The sequence below is a fragment of the Bos grunniens genome, chromosome 28 (genome assembly GCF_055505025.1).
Source record: "Bos grunniens cultivar Pamir isolate PY7600 chromosome 28, Bosgru_T2T1.0, whole genome shotgun sequence".
Taxonomy (NCBI): Eukaryota; Metazoa; Chordata; class Mammalia; order Artiodactyla; family Bovidae; genus Bos; species Bos grunniens.
In genome coordinates this window covers 13,241,857-13,256,618 of record NC_141192.1, presented here as the reverse complement: position 1 = coordinate 13,256,618, position 14,762 = coordinate 13,241,857, and the positions used below count along the sequence as shown (strand labels likewise).

At 42.0% G+C, this 14,762-nt stretch overlaps 1 protein-coding gene across 17 annotated transcripts in view; it reads right to left on the bottom strand.

Annotated features, from left to right (window-relative positions):
* The window catches only part of KCNMA1 (potassium calcium-activated channel subfamily M alpha 1), a 779,939-nt gene that overhangs the window by 332,344 nt on the left and 432,833 nt on the right, over positions 1 to 14,762 (bottom strand). For all 17 annotated transcript variants that reach the window (XR_015156775.1, XR_015156776.1, XM_086381835.1 and 14 more), the window contains 2 exons: positions 5,091 to 5,184; positions 3,498 to 3,609 (listed from right to left, as the gene is read on the bottom strand). Coding sequence is in view for 15 of the 17 variants with exons in the window: in XM_086381835.1 (XP_086237961.1) it covers positions 3,498 to 3,609; positions 5,091 to 5,184 (206 nt within the window). In the remaining 2 variants the exon portion in view is untranslated. The remainder of the gene's footprint in view (positions 1 to 3,497; positions 3,610 to 5,090; positions 5,185 to 14,762) is intronic.

Sequence of the window (14,762 nt, the reverse complement as noted above, 5' to 3'; positions counted from 1 at the left end):
CGAACATACTATATAACTTACTTATTTATTAGGCTTCTTTTTTCCCCTGTTCTTCCCCCACCGCAATGTCAGAGGAGGGGAGGGGATGCTGCCTACTTTATTCACTGTTGTTTCCTAATCATATAGAAAATGCACCTGGCACATAATAGCTGCTTTATAACCCTGTTCAATTCATGAGCAAATTAAAGCATATTTTAGAGCATATTTTTTTTGAAAAACAACTACAACTGAAGCAAAGCATCTCTAACTAGTTTTCTCTTTTCTGTCTCTGCCCCCTTTTTTGTTTAACTGAAGTATAGTTGGTTTACAATGTATTCGTTTCTGGCGCACAGCAAAGTGACTTATTGGTGCACATGTGCTAAGTCACTTCAGTTGTGTCAGACTCTTTGCAACCCATGGACTGTAGCCCACCAGGCTCCTCCATCCATGGGATTCTCCAGGCAAGAATACTGGAGTGGGTTGCATGCCCTCCTCCAGGGGATGTTCCCAACCCAGGGATGGAACCTGCATCTCTCATGTCTCCTGCATTGGCAGGTGGGTTCTTTACCACTAGTGCCATCTGGGAAGCCATATATATAAATTTTCATATTATTTTCCATGATAGTGTATTACAGGACACTGAATACAGTTCCTTGTGCTATATATATAGTACATGGGTGCTCAGTCCCTAAGTCATGTCCAACTCTTTGTGACCCCATGGACTGTGGCTTGCCAGGCTCCTCTATCCATGGGATTTCTCAGACAAGAATACTGGAGTGGGTAGCCATTTCCTTCTCCAGAGGATCTTCCCGAAGCAGGGATTGAATGCACGTCTCCTGTATTACAGGTAGATTCTTTACCACTGAGCCACCTGGGAAGCTCTGTGCTATATGGTAGACCCCTGTTATTTACCTATTCTATATACAATAGTTTGTATCTGCTAATCCCAAATTTCTAATTTATCCCTCCCCCAACCCCCTTTCCTCTTTCTTCCATTTTCCTGTCTGCACAGATAGATTTTTACTAGATCAGAACCCCTCCAAAAGTCAGAATGACATCATCTACAAAAAGGAATGGGTTTTTACAAGATCTAAGTCCTCCTAATGGTGACTATTCAGGGAGACTCACTTACGCAAAAAAAAGGAGACCTGGCTCCACACCAGGGGTGCGCCCTGCTGGCTGCAGAGGTGGGATGTCTCCACCACAGTCAGGAAGGGGTCCCCTCCATCTTCCAGGACCACAAGGGACCTAGCATCAAATTCAGGTTTGGGAAGTACATGGACTGGAAGGTAGGTTAAGTCCAAATATGCCATTTTTCCAATGGGAAAACTGAGGGTCCAGAAAAGTAGTGTTTGTTCAAGTACACAGAGGAAGTAGAGCCCAACCAAGAAGAGAAGGCAGATTCCTTTTCTTCCTCCTCCCTTACTCTCTTTTCTCTTCCATCCTTCTCTCTCTTTCCCTCTCTCCCTCTCCCTCTCTTCCTTCTCTCCCTTTGTCTGCTTGGGGTGTGTGTGTGTGTATACATGCGTCACAATGATGGTTTAGAAAGAGCTCTGGTTAGCAGTCCATACAAAACTTTGACCCAGGTATGCTGGTGATTAATTTCACTAACTACCTAGTTCTCTACAACAACCAAGATTGCAAATTTTCTCAAAGTTCCCATGAACAATGCAAGAGGTTTAGAAATTTTCTGAAATGAAAGAATCTTTGAGATCATCTAGCCCAACCTCTATTTTACAGGTGAAAAACAGCAGGTCGAGGGAAGAAAAGTGAGTTCCTCACATCACAAGGTGGGCTCAGAGCTCAGTTGAAGCAGCCAGGATCTTGGGCATCAGAGCCATGAAAGGATACTCAGGACGCTTCTCACTTGGGTATCTGGCTCTAATGGTCTCACCATGCTGGCCAGAAAATCCCATCTAAGAGAGCACATCTCAGATCAAGGGCGAAAACATTCCCCTTGAGCAAGTAAATACAACTCAAATGAGAAAACTAGCAGAAAATAGAATCCGCATGATAAACACACACACACATACATACATGTATGCGTTACTGCACACACCATATATAAAAGATTCTTGTTTTAAAAGTACTTGATACTAGGTATAGAATACATTTACAGGACTAGCAAGGACATCAAAAGTGCTAGCAGAAGCATATTTTGACACAACATTTTTGAAAAGTTATCCATTAATATCTATAAACTAAAATACACATACTCTTTGATCCAGCAAGTCCTCTTCCAGGAACTTGGAATTCTCTCTAAAGATAGAACTGTATGGATACATGGATGAGAGTGCTTACCAAACCACTGTTGATAGCAGAAAAGTAAACAATCATGTTGTGCATTATTTGGGTAACAGCTGAATAAATGTGCTAGAGCAATGTATGGGATTTTGCGCAACTGTCATAAAACGAATCATTACAGAGCTGAAGGGATGGCCATCACTTACTAGTAGTAAGAGAGTCAACTGCAGTGTGATGTGACTGATAACAATGATTTCATATAAAGACAACCATCTCTAAAACACTGTGATGTGTGCACATCTGTGTTTGCTGGTGGTGAAACCAGCACAAAGGAAAGATGTGGAAGTCTGTAACACTGAGCATCCTGGGCAGAGGGTAGTGATGGATGTGGGCGGAAGAGGTACTTAATATTTTCTTTATACATCTTTGACTATTGATGCTATTTTACATATATATTACTTTGAAGAAATATGTTAAGACCAAAAATCTCTGAAAATAAAGACAGAGGGAGCCCACAAATAGTCCTCCAAGTCCTATTTCAGCCTCCCCTCTTCCCCTGTAGACTTGTGACAGCAAGAACATTTTGAGGAAATTACTCAGTGTGGCAAAGAGAACCCAACAGCTGCCTCTCTAAACCTTTGGTTCCTTGACCATCCTCTGAGTTACTTACTTTTCCCACTAAATTATCCTAGACTTGATACAGGAAGTGACCTGTCCAGCAAATACAGGAAGTGAGGTGTGAACACAGCTCCAGCAAAAGCTCCTCCATTCACACAGAGAAGAAGCTGGATCTCCCTCGAGGTGAAGGTGTCTTATTCCACCCCCACAAAGGAGCTCACAATTTTAATTAAACCACACAGGGTCCACCCATCACAAAACTGTGAAGCAGACAGAAGCTAACTCTGGCAGGCAGGCCTCCTGGGGCACCTGAAGCTGTTACGCAGAAAGCTTTGTGCCCATGCTCTGTTGAATAAACAGTAAGAGAACCATGAATGCAGAGGTTCTGCCTGTGACCATGATGACCACTGGGCTTCAACAATGATAAAACTGCATTCTCTGAAGCACTCACTGTTCACATTCTTCTTGGCTGGTGCTTGCTTCTGAGAGAAAACTCTCACCATCAACTTCTAAACCTCTGAGAGTTGTTCACACAAATCCAGGAAGGTTTCTTTCTGTGGATTCTCAGTCCTCCAATGCATCCCAGATGCACCACCTGATATATTTCAGCCATGGCTCAGGAGCCAGTGAAAAAGAAGGGAGAGAGATTGACTTACCAAGCCAACTTCTGTTTAAGTACACGGACACAAACACAGGGGGGACCGTGAAGAAATCTACCACAGAGTTCACTTCAAGCCAGAACCATAGCTTATCGTTGGCTGCAATAAACTGGGGGAAAGAAAACACGAGAGAGAGAGAGAGAGAGAAATTGAGAAGCATGGTGCTGGCATGCAAACAGTACTCTTCCCCCCCTCAAAAGAAAACACTTATTTATTTTTATTTTTTTTTTATTTTTAATTGAAGGAAAGTTGCTTCGCAATATTGTGTTGGTCTCTGCCAAACATCAACATGAGTCAGCCATAGGTATACATGTGTCCCCTCTCCTTCTTAAGCCTCCCCCCACCTCCCACCTCTTCCCACCCTTCAGTTCTAGAAAGTTGATACTGATGAACCTATTTACAGGGCAACAATGGAGATTCAGACATAGAGAACAGATTTATGGACACGGGTATGGGGGAGGAAGGAGAGGGTGGGAGGAATGAAGAGAGTAACATGGAAGTATATACACTGCTGCTGCTGCTGCTAGTCGCTTCAGTCGTGTCCGACTCTGTGCGACCCCATAGACAGCAGCCCACCAGGCTCCCCTGTCCCTGGGATTCTCCAGGCAAGAACACTGGAGTAGGTTTCCATTTCCTTCTCCAATGCGTGAAAGTGAAGTCGCTCAGTCGTGTCCGACTCTTAGCCACCCCATAGATGGCAGCCTACCAGGCTCCTCCGCCTATGGGATTTTCCAGGCAAGAGTACTGGAGTGGGGTGCCATTGCCTTCTCCAAGTATATACACTACCATATGTAAAAGAGATAGCTAGTGGGAATTTGCTGTATGACTCAGGGAACTCAAACTGGGGCTCTACAACAAACTATACTCATTCTTCCAAAGGGTACATTTCAGTTTTTCATGGGGGCCTAGAGGGAGATGTTATGTTCTTATATCTATGCCAGTTCCTTGCTATTTCTGTCTTAGAATTTGGATCTACAGTCTTTTCTAGAGAGTGACTATATGCTCTGAGAGCCTTGGAGAAAACTCAGGGAGTACATTTTTCTGTGGTTTTCAGTAGCGTCATAGGGCAGTTTGAGAGACCTCACGTTTCTTAAAGTCTCCACTGTAAATATTCACCCACACAGTCTGTACAGCTCCCTTTATAGACATGGTTTGGATAAATCCTCCAAGCCCTCAATTCTGCCAATCTACCCCCTTGCTTCAACCCTCACAACTCACTGTTCTCTCAGGATTCAGTTAAGTGAGCACTGATAAGCATAATTTTAAGAGTGGAAGGTTTTTCCTCCTGTTTAAGGCAAACCATGCATTCGTGCGTGAATGGAGAGATGAGAAACAGTAGACCAGTAAGGGTGTAATAGTCATTTCAATCCTTATTTCTCCTGCTCAGAACAAAATTAACATACACATGAGGAAATGCTGACCTAAGGAAAGGGCTCTCTCACAAAATGAAAATCAGAATTCGGTCTCTTGTCTCCCCTGCAAACACTGGGCTTCATCTTGCCTGTGGGAGCAGATGCTGATGGGGAATGGTCCCTAGGTACAAGACTCACACGCTCCATTGTGATACTGAGCAGTCTGGTTCAAACTTACCCGCAAGCCAAAGTAGAGAAGGAAGAATACGTTGAAAGCCATGTCGATCTGTAATGTGAAATCTTTGTAGAAATTCTGGCAGGATTCTATTGGGCTATTAGACAGGAAGAAGAGAAAAGCAAGAGGTAAATGAAAAGCATCATCACATGTTCCATATCGCTGTGCAGTGACGGTGCTTAGGGAACAGGACAAAATGAACGTTCAAAAAATAAAACATTTGGTCTTTGTATCCCCTGTGATCATCAAGCAAGCATTGCCAAGGGGCCTTTCCATTCAACCATACAGTCTTTTGTTCTTTGTTTTCGTCATTTGATACATGTATTGTTTCCATCATCATTCAACAGTTGAGCTAAGAATCTAAAGAGGATCATGCAGACACCTTGAGGGAAGGACAAGCAGAAGAGACCACCAAAGTCCTCAATTTCATATTAACCCTTAAAGAACTGACCTCTTTCTTTGAGAGGACACGAACCTAAGCTAAAAGCAGTCCCTCCCACTCTCCAGCACATTAGAAATGAAGTCCATTTTCAATTAAACACAGCGGTTGTGTTTTGGACCTTTTAAAAGCCATTGGTTGATTAATGATAAAGGACCAGGAGCATCTCAGGAAAGCCGTGGAGGAGAGGATCCTGGTGGATGTTCTGGTGAAACTAAATATGGACTTATATGCGGCACTCTGATCTGGGGAAAGAAGCATTGCCCAACTGGTAGAATTCAAGACCATTAAATCAATCTATTGAAGCAGTACTCTAAGGGTTAATTTTTATTTTTATTTTTTGGCATGCAGGTTAATTGCCCTTGTGTGTGTCAAGCAGCCAATGCGAACCCCCAGCACATTCTACTTTGCTTGAGAGTAGGCAGTTCAAAAGGGTACAACTATACAAACTGGTACGTGGCTTCCGTGTGCTTTCCTGCATCAAACTGATCAGAGGATCAGAGTGTGAAAAGTCCCAAAGTCTGGGCTGGATGGGAAGTAGGAAAGCCTCATAAGCCTTTCAAAGCTGTGAATGAATATGTACAGGACACTGTTATCAGTAAGCCAGTGGAACCACTCAGGCCAGGAATGTCAAGAAGGTGTGGTGAGGGAAAGGATAGGGGAGGATGGGGAGAAGTAAAATACATTCCCCAGATGGGAAGCAACGTGGACCTCCAGGATGGGAGAGGGCTAACTTGAGAGGTGCAGGATGGAGGATTTCCAAGTATCACCACTTTGGAAATTGCTGTACGCAATACCAGTTAGTATAGTTGTACTTCAGTAAGGGCAATTCTTGGTTGTTCAACAGGCAGGAATCTGTGCAGTACAGATATGCAGGGCCCACTTAAAGGCAGGGTGACTCAGTCTGTGGGACTCTCCGATCGAGTTACATGCACTGGATTTATCCATTCTTCATCTGTATTACAAGTCAAACATGCCCTTTGTCATCTCCCAAATCACAGATATGTGGAAAACCCTACAGACAAGCATGAAGAGGAATCTACATTCGCATTTACAAACTAAGCAGACTGAACAAAAAACAAACACTGAAAACCATTTGTATAAAGGAGATGGCAAGTACTCGGTTTTCACTAAGGTAAAGCGGGAGGAAAATAGCACGGAATTTGCTTACTCCAATGATGAAAGAAGGCAGGAGCAGAAGAGACTGAACACCATAGCCTGCCACTGCTCTTTGCCTGCTCTCTTACTCAGATTCAGTGAAAAAAGGAGAATCCAGGACAGGAGTTAACAAGTGACACTTCTGCAATCCTCAATCTAGGATGGAATTTTGTTTTAAGAGCAAGACCCACAGGGTTCACAGATGTTAGAATTCTTTGCTACTCTAGGTGCAGTGGAAAGAAGTATATGAACTAGGTTGACCAGAAGCCCACTATTGATCCCAAGGGATGAGGAGACCATGCATCTCTATACTGCGTAAGCTACAGGTATGATGGGCTACCAAAATACTGAAGAGTAAATGGTGTATGTGTGGGTGTATGTGTGCGTAAGAGTGAGCAGGAGATTGAGGATGGGCGGGGGGGATCCTGCAGGGAAATACAATATTGTACTCATGTCTTCCCTTGTGCCAGCAGTGACTTAGCTGTGCCTTATAAACTTGTCCACATCAAGACTGGTGTGTATATTACCAAGGGGACAGAGATGTCCCAAGTCTGTTACGGAAAACCCACTACCACTTCACCAAGGCCAAAAGATCACCTTATTTATTGCCTTCACAATAGTCATTGGTGGCACATTTGGGGGTCCTTGTGAGTTCCTTAACTCCTATTAATTCCATGGCTTCTGTGGTCAATTTCATAGTAACCTTGAAACACACTGAGTAGGGAAAGTATTTGCTAGGCTGTGGAAGAGAAAGGAACAGTGGGGGAAGAGACGCTAGCTCAATACCATTGAAGATATTTTGGTTCAACATAAATGGAAGCAGATAATTAAGAGAGTATAAGGAATTAGGCTGTAGCAACTAATTTCCACTATTCTTTGCCTTCCTTGTCATTTCTGCTGCTGCTACTAAATCGCTTCAGTTGTGTCCAACTCTGTGGGACCTCATAGACGGCAGCCCACCAGGCTCCCCTGTCCCTGGGATTCTCCAGGCAAGAACACTGGAGTGGGTTGCCATTTCCTTCTCCAATGCATGAAAGTGAAAAGTGGAAGTGAAGTGGTTCAGTCGTGTCTGACTCTTCACAACCCCATGGACTGCAGCCCACCAGGCTCCTCCGTCCATGGGATTTTCCAGGCAAGAGTACTGGAGTGGGGTGCCATTGCCTTCTCTGGTCATTTCTGCTACTTCCTCCTATATTGCCCATCCCCAAAGGCAGCAATAAGAGAGCTTGATGGTAAAGAACACTGTGCTGAAAAATATACCTCTACAACACACTGATTTACAGAAAACAATGTTGAAATCATAACAGACCTTTTCTCTGGTCTTTCAGAATTTTAGAGAATTAATTTAATCATCCTTTTATATCATTCCTTGAGACTTATACTTTGAGCTGAAATAATAAAGGGAGTAAATTATGCTGCTGGGGCTGGCAGCTTTTCCTCTGGCTGAAGCTCACCAGTAATAAGAGCCACTCAGCTAAGATGAAGTAGGAGAGAAACAGGAAATTCTGAGACAGAAGAGGCTGGCCCCTGGAACCCAGGTAGGACCAGAGTGATCAGACAGTTTATTTTCTATCCCTCTCAGCTCTTTGCATGAGAGCCCAAGGAGAAATCTCCTGCCTAGTTTTCTCAAGAGAGATCAGAACTGTTTATCAGGATCCCCTCTGAGATAAATCCTCTGAGTGCCTTTAGTCCACAGACTCATACAGTCAAAGACCACAGAGCAGAGACTCTATAGGCCCATCATTTCATTCCTCAAATGGAAACAACCCACAGAGAAGTTCGTTGATCTTATAAAAAGAAAACACAGAATTCAACAACAAAAGGGTTGGCCATACTAGCCAGGATTTATTTTCCTCCCAATGAGACTTTATCTTAATGATTAATGCTCATTGTAGAATGGAGAATGAAATATAAACTCTTCTTCCTTTTTGTGTAAAATAGAAGAGTTCCTTGTCTAGAAGTTTTAGGAGCTAGAAAAGAAATCACCTTTTTTTTCCTACAAAGGGAAGTGATTCTGAATTACACACTTAAATTTGGATCTCCATTCTGATAAGGCATGCCCACATTAGAATAGGATTTTTACAGACATGTTGCCAACAGATAAAAAAGGAGGGTTTTAAAAAGTGAAATAAAAACACTACTCCTGGTGGTAGAGCTGACTTTCTCTCAATTGTTCTTGGTTAACTAGTAACTTACTAATTAGAGGACCTAAGATACTTGGTAAGTTGATAGACTGTTAATTACTAGGCTCCTACAGTCCACGGATCAAGCCTGGTACTAAAACTTTAGGCAAATTTAGCATTTCGATCAGGACACTATGATTGGGGCACCTTCAAAAGAACCTCAATAAAAAGCTGCTTCTGATGGGATAAACATTCAGTGTAGAACAGAGACTGAAATACAAACCTCTGTTTCCTCTTGACCATCAAGTAAGCATATTCTTAGTATTCAGATGTCTCTATAGAGGAGAATGAGACTGACCAAAGTGGGAAATATATCTTTTTCTCCACCTATCTAACAATACAGGTGAAGACCTTTGGGCAGGAAGATCCAACGGTCCTTCTTGAAGACTGACTTAAGAACTTGTCTTTCCAAAGCATGAAGTAAGCAATGACTGCCCAGGTTGTTTTTCAAAGGCGAGGGGGCTAAGGACAAAGTCTCACTTCTGGCAGTTGTGATGTCTGGTCTATCTCCAAGAAGGAAGTAATTGCCTCTCTTCTCAGCCTCTAAACTTTTCCTAATATTTTCTGAAGTCTGTTTTCCTAACTCTCTGAGCCTGGCTGCCCAAACCTTTCAAAACATTTCCCCAGAACAGTGTTTCTAAAACTTTAGCATGTACCTAGGGGGCTTGGTAAAACACCGGTGGACCCCATTTTTCAGAGCTCCTGATTCAGAGGGTCTGTATGGGACCCTAAGAATTTGCATTTCCCAGATGCTGCTGCTCACCCAGGAACCACACTTTGAGAATCACAGCTCTTGAAGAACTCTTCTGCAACTACATGTTAGGGAAAGGTGTTGCTGCTCGAGGTGATTCCCATTCAGACCTGAATAAAGAGGATTACACATTTGGGCCCATCCCTGGACAACCACCTGCCTGCTACTAAATTAAGTGCTGAGATCAAGGGGTTACAAGGAGACTTTGAGTTTCAGATGTGAACAAGGTGGGTGGGGGTGGAGCGGAATTAAGATAATACAGGGAAGTATTATTGGGTTGGCCAAAAAGTTCATTCAGGTTTTTCTGTAAGATTTTGTGGAAAAACCCAAATGAACCTTTTGGCCAACCCAATAAATACAACGCCACCATGCAAGCTTCACCAATGACATTCCAATTAAGTGCCTGAGGGGCACATTTTTAGTTTAAGATTAAAAGGAAAAATAATGAGGGCTGGATGGGGAGAGGTTATGGAGAATGTCGTTTATAAGAGATAAAGAAATGTTAAGCATCTTAGGAACAACAGCAGCAGCAGCAGACATTCGAAATGATTTAATAAACAACTGCATGAGAGGGAAGGGACTAGCTGAGGAATAAAATAGCACTTTGGGAAATAATTTCTAACATTTACATTCTCCTCACTCTTGTGGCTAGTCCCTTTTTTAATTGGATGAAACCATCTCAATTCCCACCAGGATTATGGACCACGGGAGTTCAGGCCCATAGAACTGCAGACATGAATTAATACAATAAATTTAATGATTCCAGACTCTCCTCCTAGTCTCACCTCTGCAATGTTGCCAGATTAATTTAATTAAAAGGTGTCATCCATCCACCATTGTGGCTCTCTCCTGCCTAATGCATCAACTCCAAGTCTGACTGAGAAAAACCTCTAAAACCCAGCCTCAGTCTACATCTCTTGTTTTATTTTCTACGATGCTCCAGGCCAAAGCTCTTCCTACCATGAGCTGATGCCTTCATCACTTCATGTATGTGACTCTCATATTCCTAATTCTAACTCTATGCTTTTGCTGTGAACTTTTCAAGTGGTCCTTCCTCTTTGAGTTCAAACCTCAGGCAGTCTTCAAGGCCAGCCAGAAGGCATTCCTTGGCTTCTGCCATCACTGAACTTTCCCATCTTGAATTCTCATAGCACTAAGAGTAAGGAATTCTAAACTGCTTTGGAATGTTGGTTCTTACTCAATATAATAATACTTGGCAATTGCATAGAGTTTACACATACTATTGCACTTGTCCTCACAACTTGGCAAAATCAAGCAGCAGATATTTTGGTCTATTCCCCATTTTTCATACAGAGAAGCAGAGGCTCAGAAACCTACCCAAGATCATGCAGCTATGTGGTAGAGTTGGGATAGAAATTTCAATACCCTTCTGCCATACCACCTCCCTTCTCCAGACCAATTGCAGTATCCTTGGAGGGGAAGAAACAGCATAAGGCATAGGATCTGCTATCCACAGGGCCTGGCATGAAGCTTATATGAATCAATAGGAGTTGACAATGGGGTGTGACTGATTTATGGAGGAGGTAACACTGTCCTAGAAAAACATGTATGTGTTTGCGGAATGTTCTGTAAAATTCAGAGGAAGCTGAACTGTCCAAACTGTATCTAACCCTCCTCTGTAAAGACTGACATATGAGATATTACTAATCCCCAAAAGGCCTTCCTGGGACCCTGCATAGTCATGGTGTCATGGAGTTTGACCTTAACTGCTGAGGGAAGTTCCTCTGCTTATAGAGAAATAAATCCTAGTTTTCCATAGTCTTAAAGATGGATAGCTCAATTTCTCTCAGCCTTTCTTATTCTAGAAGAACAAGAATGTATACAGCAATGTATGATAATCCTTAGATACTATTAATACTTCTAATCATGGATTAGAAAGTTTTGCATTCCATTCAATCAAAATACAGAAAAATTACATCATATAGTCATGGATATTAAGAAACCTATCTGTGATGAAGAGGGAGTAAATCTAAGTGAACTGTGATTTTTTAGTATTGTTAGGATATATGGGATAAGTAAAATGCTTTGGTTTTCTTGCCCACGATATAGAAATAAAAGCACCCAGCTAATCAGAATATTTGAGACCAAGAAATTTTAAAAGGGAGGCCAGATGTTACAATATACTCCAAATTAGAAACCAATGTTATTGTTGATATAATTTTCTGTCTCACAAAAGAGACCTAAAATTCATCCACCATCCACCATCCTGCCTCATGCATCAACTCGAAGTCTGGCTGAGAAAAACCTCTGAAACCCAGTCTCAGCCTCCATCTCTAGTTTTATTTTCTACCATGCTCCAGGCCAAAGCTCTTCCAACCATGAGCTGGTACCTTGGGTCTCTTGCAAGAATTTTAGGTCTCTTGCAAGCTAATAACAATAGTGGATTTTGTGAATGGTATACTTATTAGTCAATGATAAAGCAAGAATCTTTATGTAGAACATGGTCTTCCAAACTAGACAGCACCTCAGGAGTGCCCAGGTCTTGAATGGATCCAAGTTGAAGGCTTTCTATCTGTTTGCTTTTCTCAATGTCAAGGCAATCTTAATTGCCTTGACAGAGCTATGCACTTAAGAGTTAATCTTTCCAGTTTGGGTGCTTTGGTGTTTATACTGGGTGGGGCACATATTCAGTAAGTTGTGTAGTTTTTAGGAGTTTAACCAAACAGAAGGCGACCTGTTCTGTTCACCATCATTGTGAGTTTATCATCGAACATCTTGAAGTTGTTATCTTCTGAGATATTGTTACCGTTGATGGGTAAATTTGTTCATTTATTTGTTCATTGATTCATCAATACTAACAATAATAACAACATCAGAATAGGCCCTTTGTTTCATCTTAAAACACTTTTCTTAGATCTCGCAATGGCTCTAATGTGCACAGAAAACATTTTTGTTACTTGCAGTATTGCCGTACCATGATTTCTAGCCAGCTGGTTAAATGGCTTTGTTGGGAAATCTTCGGTTATGGGTTTGTATCAATCGGCCTATTAATCTTTCTGACAGCAGCAGGCTTCTAATTATGCCTCTGCTCAACTGATGAGATGTAATCCAACAGCCACAAGCATATGCCTCATTAGGGTCATGTTGAAATGAATTGGAACAAATGGAGAGGTAGTTTATAAACCCTCACTACTCGCTGGAATCCTACATGCTCTGTCTTCTTGAGCTTTGAGTGATCAGAGAACCTTGAACAATGGTAGCAGTAGACTTCAGAGTGGCTGTATGGCTCAGGGTGCCTACCTGAATGATTAGCCCTAATAATTAAGCATTCTTCTAGGAGACAAAGGAAGTGACACAGATTGCTGATGGAGAGAACAAAACATGTCACTTCCTTACACACCGGATTTTTCAATGAAACACACAGACACTTTGTTTTCAGGAAACCTCTGTCACTTTCTTATGGAGCCCTTCTGAATTTTTTCACAAGATTTCAATATGCTATCTGAGTTTAGGTTTTCTTTCTCATCTTTGTCTCTCCCATCTTCTAATCCACTAAAGCACTTAAGTAGTAAAGTGTGGGCATTACAAGCTGACTTCAAGAGTGGTTAGCAGTTGGGTAGTTTCAGACTTCAACAGAAGAATTAAGATACCAACTCTTACTTACTAGCCATACAGAATGGTAAGCACATGATCTGACCTCTCCAAGCCTTGGTTTTCTCATCTGTAAGCTGGATATAAGGCACAAGCCTCAAAGGTTGTTGTGAGAATGAAATCAGATAATGAGTGAAGACTAATTACTGAACAAGTGATAGTTATCTTAAAAACAAAGATAATAGTAATAATGATAATAAGAAACGTTTGTAGAAAAATGCCCCAAAAGGCAATTATCCAAATGAACAAAAACAGAATTAGTTATTTCACACTCTATTTTTTTTTTTTTTTGTATCTGCTTTATTGCCTCCTTATCAGGTGTTGCAATATAATTCAAATGCCCAATAGGATTTGCAGTGAGCTGACATCTGGTGTGATTCTATGTATTACAACTTTAACTTAGGGTAACATCGAAAAAAAGAAACACCGGGAAAAAGTTATGTCCATGAAGGCAGTCATACAAGTCTCATAAATACTAAATAATTAACCAAGATTTCCCAGCATAGAAGACCATGAGTCACTTTAATAAGGGGCCACAGGACATGTGTATTCTCCTTTTTTCAGGTCTTGAGCAGAGGAAAGAGTTTCATTTACCTGGATGGCTTAGCGTGGGTCTGGAGGAAAGGGAGGGGGCTGAACCAGTCACAGGTCTTCTGAATATCTCTTCCAATTCTACGTCCGTAAGATTATGTATTTCTTCAGTGCTGGACTCTCGAAATGATATCCAAGACAACCTACCCACTAATGCTTGTTTTCTGCAGTTTATTTACAGACTACAATTATTTCAATCACAGTTGTTACCAGAGTGGAATTACTATTTGTATTTGCCAGAAACTTTTATGTAATAAATCAGTTAAGCTACTGTGTTAAACAGAGTCTTGCCAAATGAGCCCTGCTTCAGCTTTCACCAAACTGTCTGAGGAGGCTGACTGAATGATCCTTACTCCCTTGTTTCTCTACCTCCACTGACTCGAGTCAGCTCCTCTGCAGTGAACTCTTATTTTTCTAGTAGAGGGACGTGATGGAGTACATGATTGAAACAGCCTTTGGTGCACAGACACTCAAACACAGATACAATGAAACAGAGTTCTTCAAGGGCTGGGTCAGTGAACCACGCACAAGTGTGGGGTGGCACCCGTGGATGGGCACACGCTCGTGCACGGATCCACAGCCTTCCAGCACCATGTCTGTTCTCTACCCAACTCCAGCTTCACTCTGGGACCATCCACAACACCAGACAGCCTGGATAAGGTGATTAGAAATGGGGAGAAGAAAGAGGAGAAAAGAAGTCCCAGGTCTGAATGGAGAAGAAAGAATTCAGACATAGTGCTTGGCATAGGGGAAAGGGGATGGTCAGTAGTACCTCTGACTCCTGGAGCCCTATTCCGCTCACGTCTACAAATGCTTAGACTTGAGGAAGGAAAAATTGAGCAGTCATCCCACCACTGCCTTCTGTCTCCAATGCCTTTTTTTTTTCCTGGATGTTAAATTTTCAACATGTTTTAAAAGGCCCATAAACAATCATTTCTAAC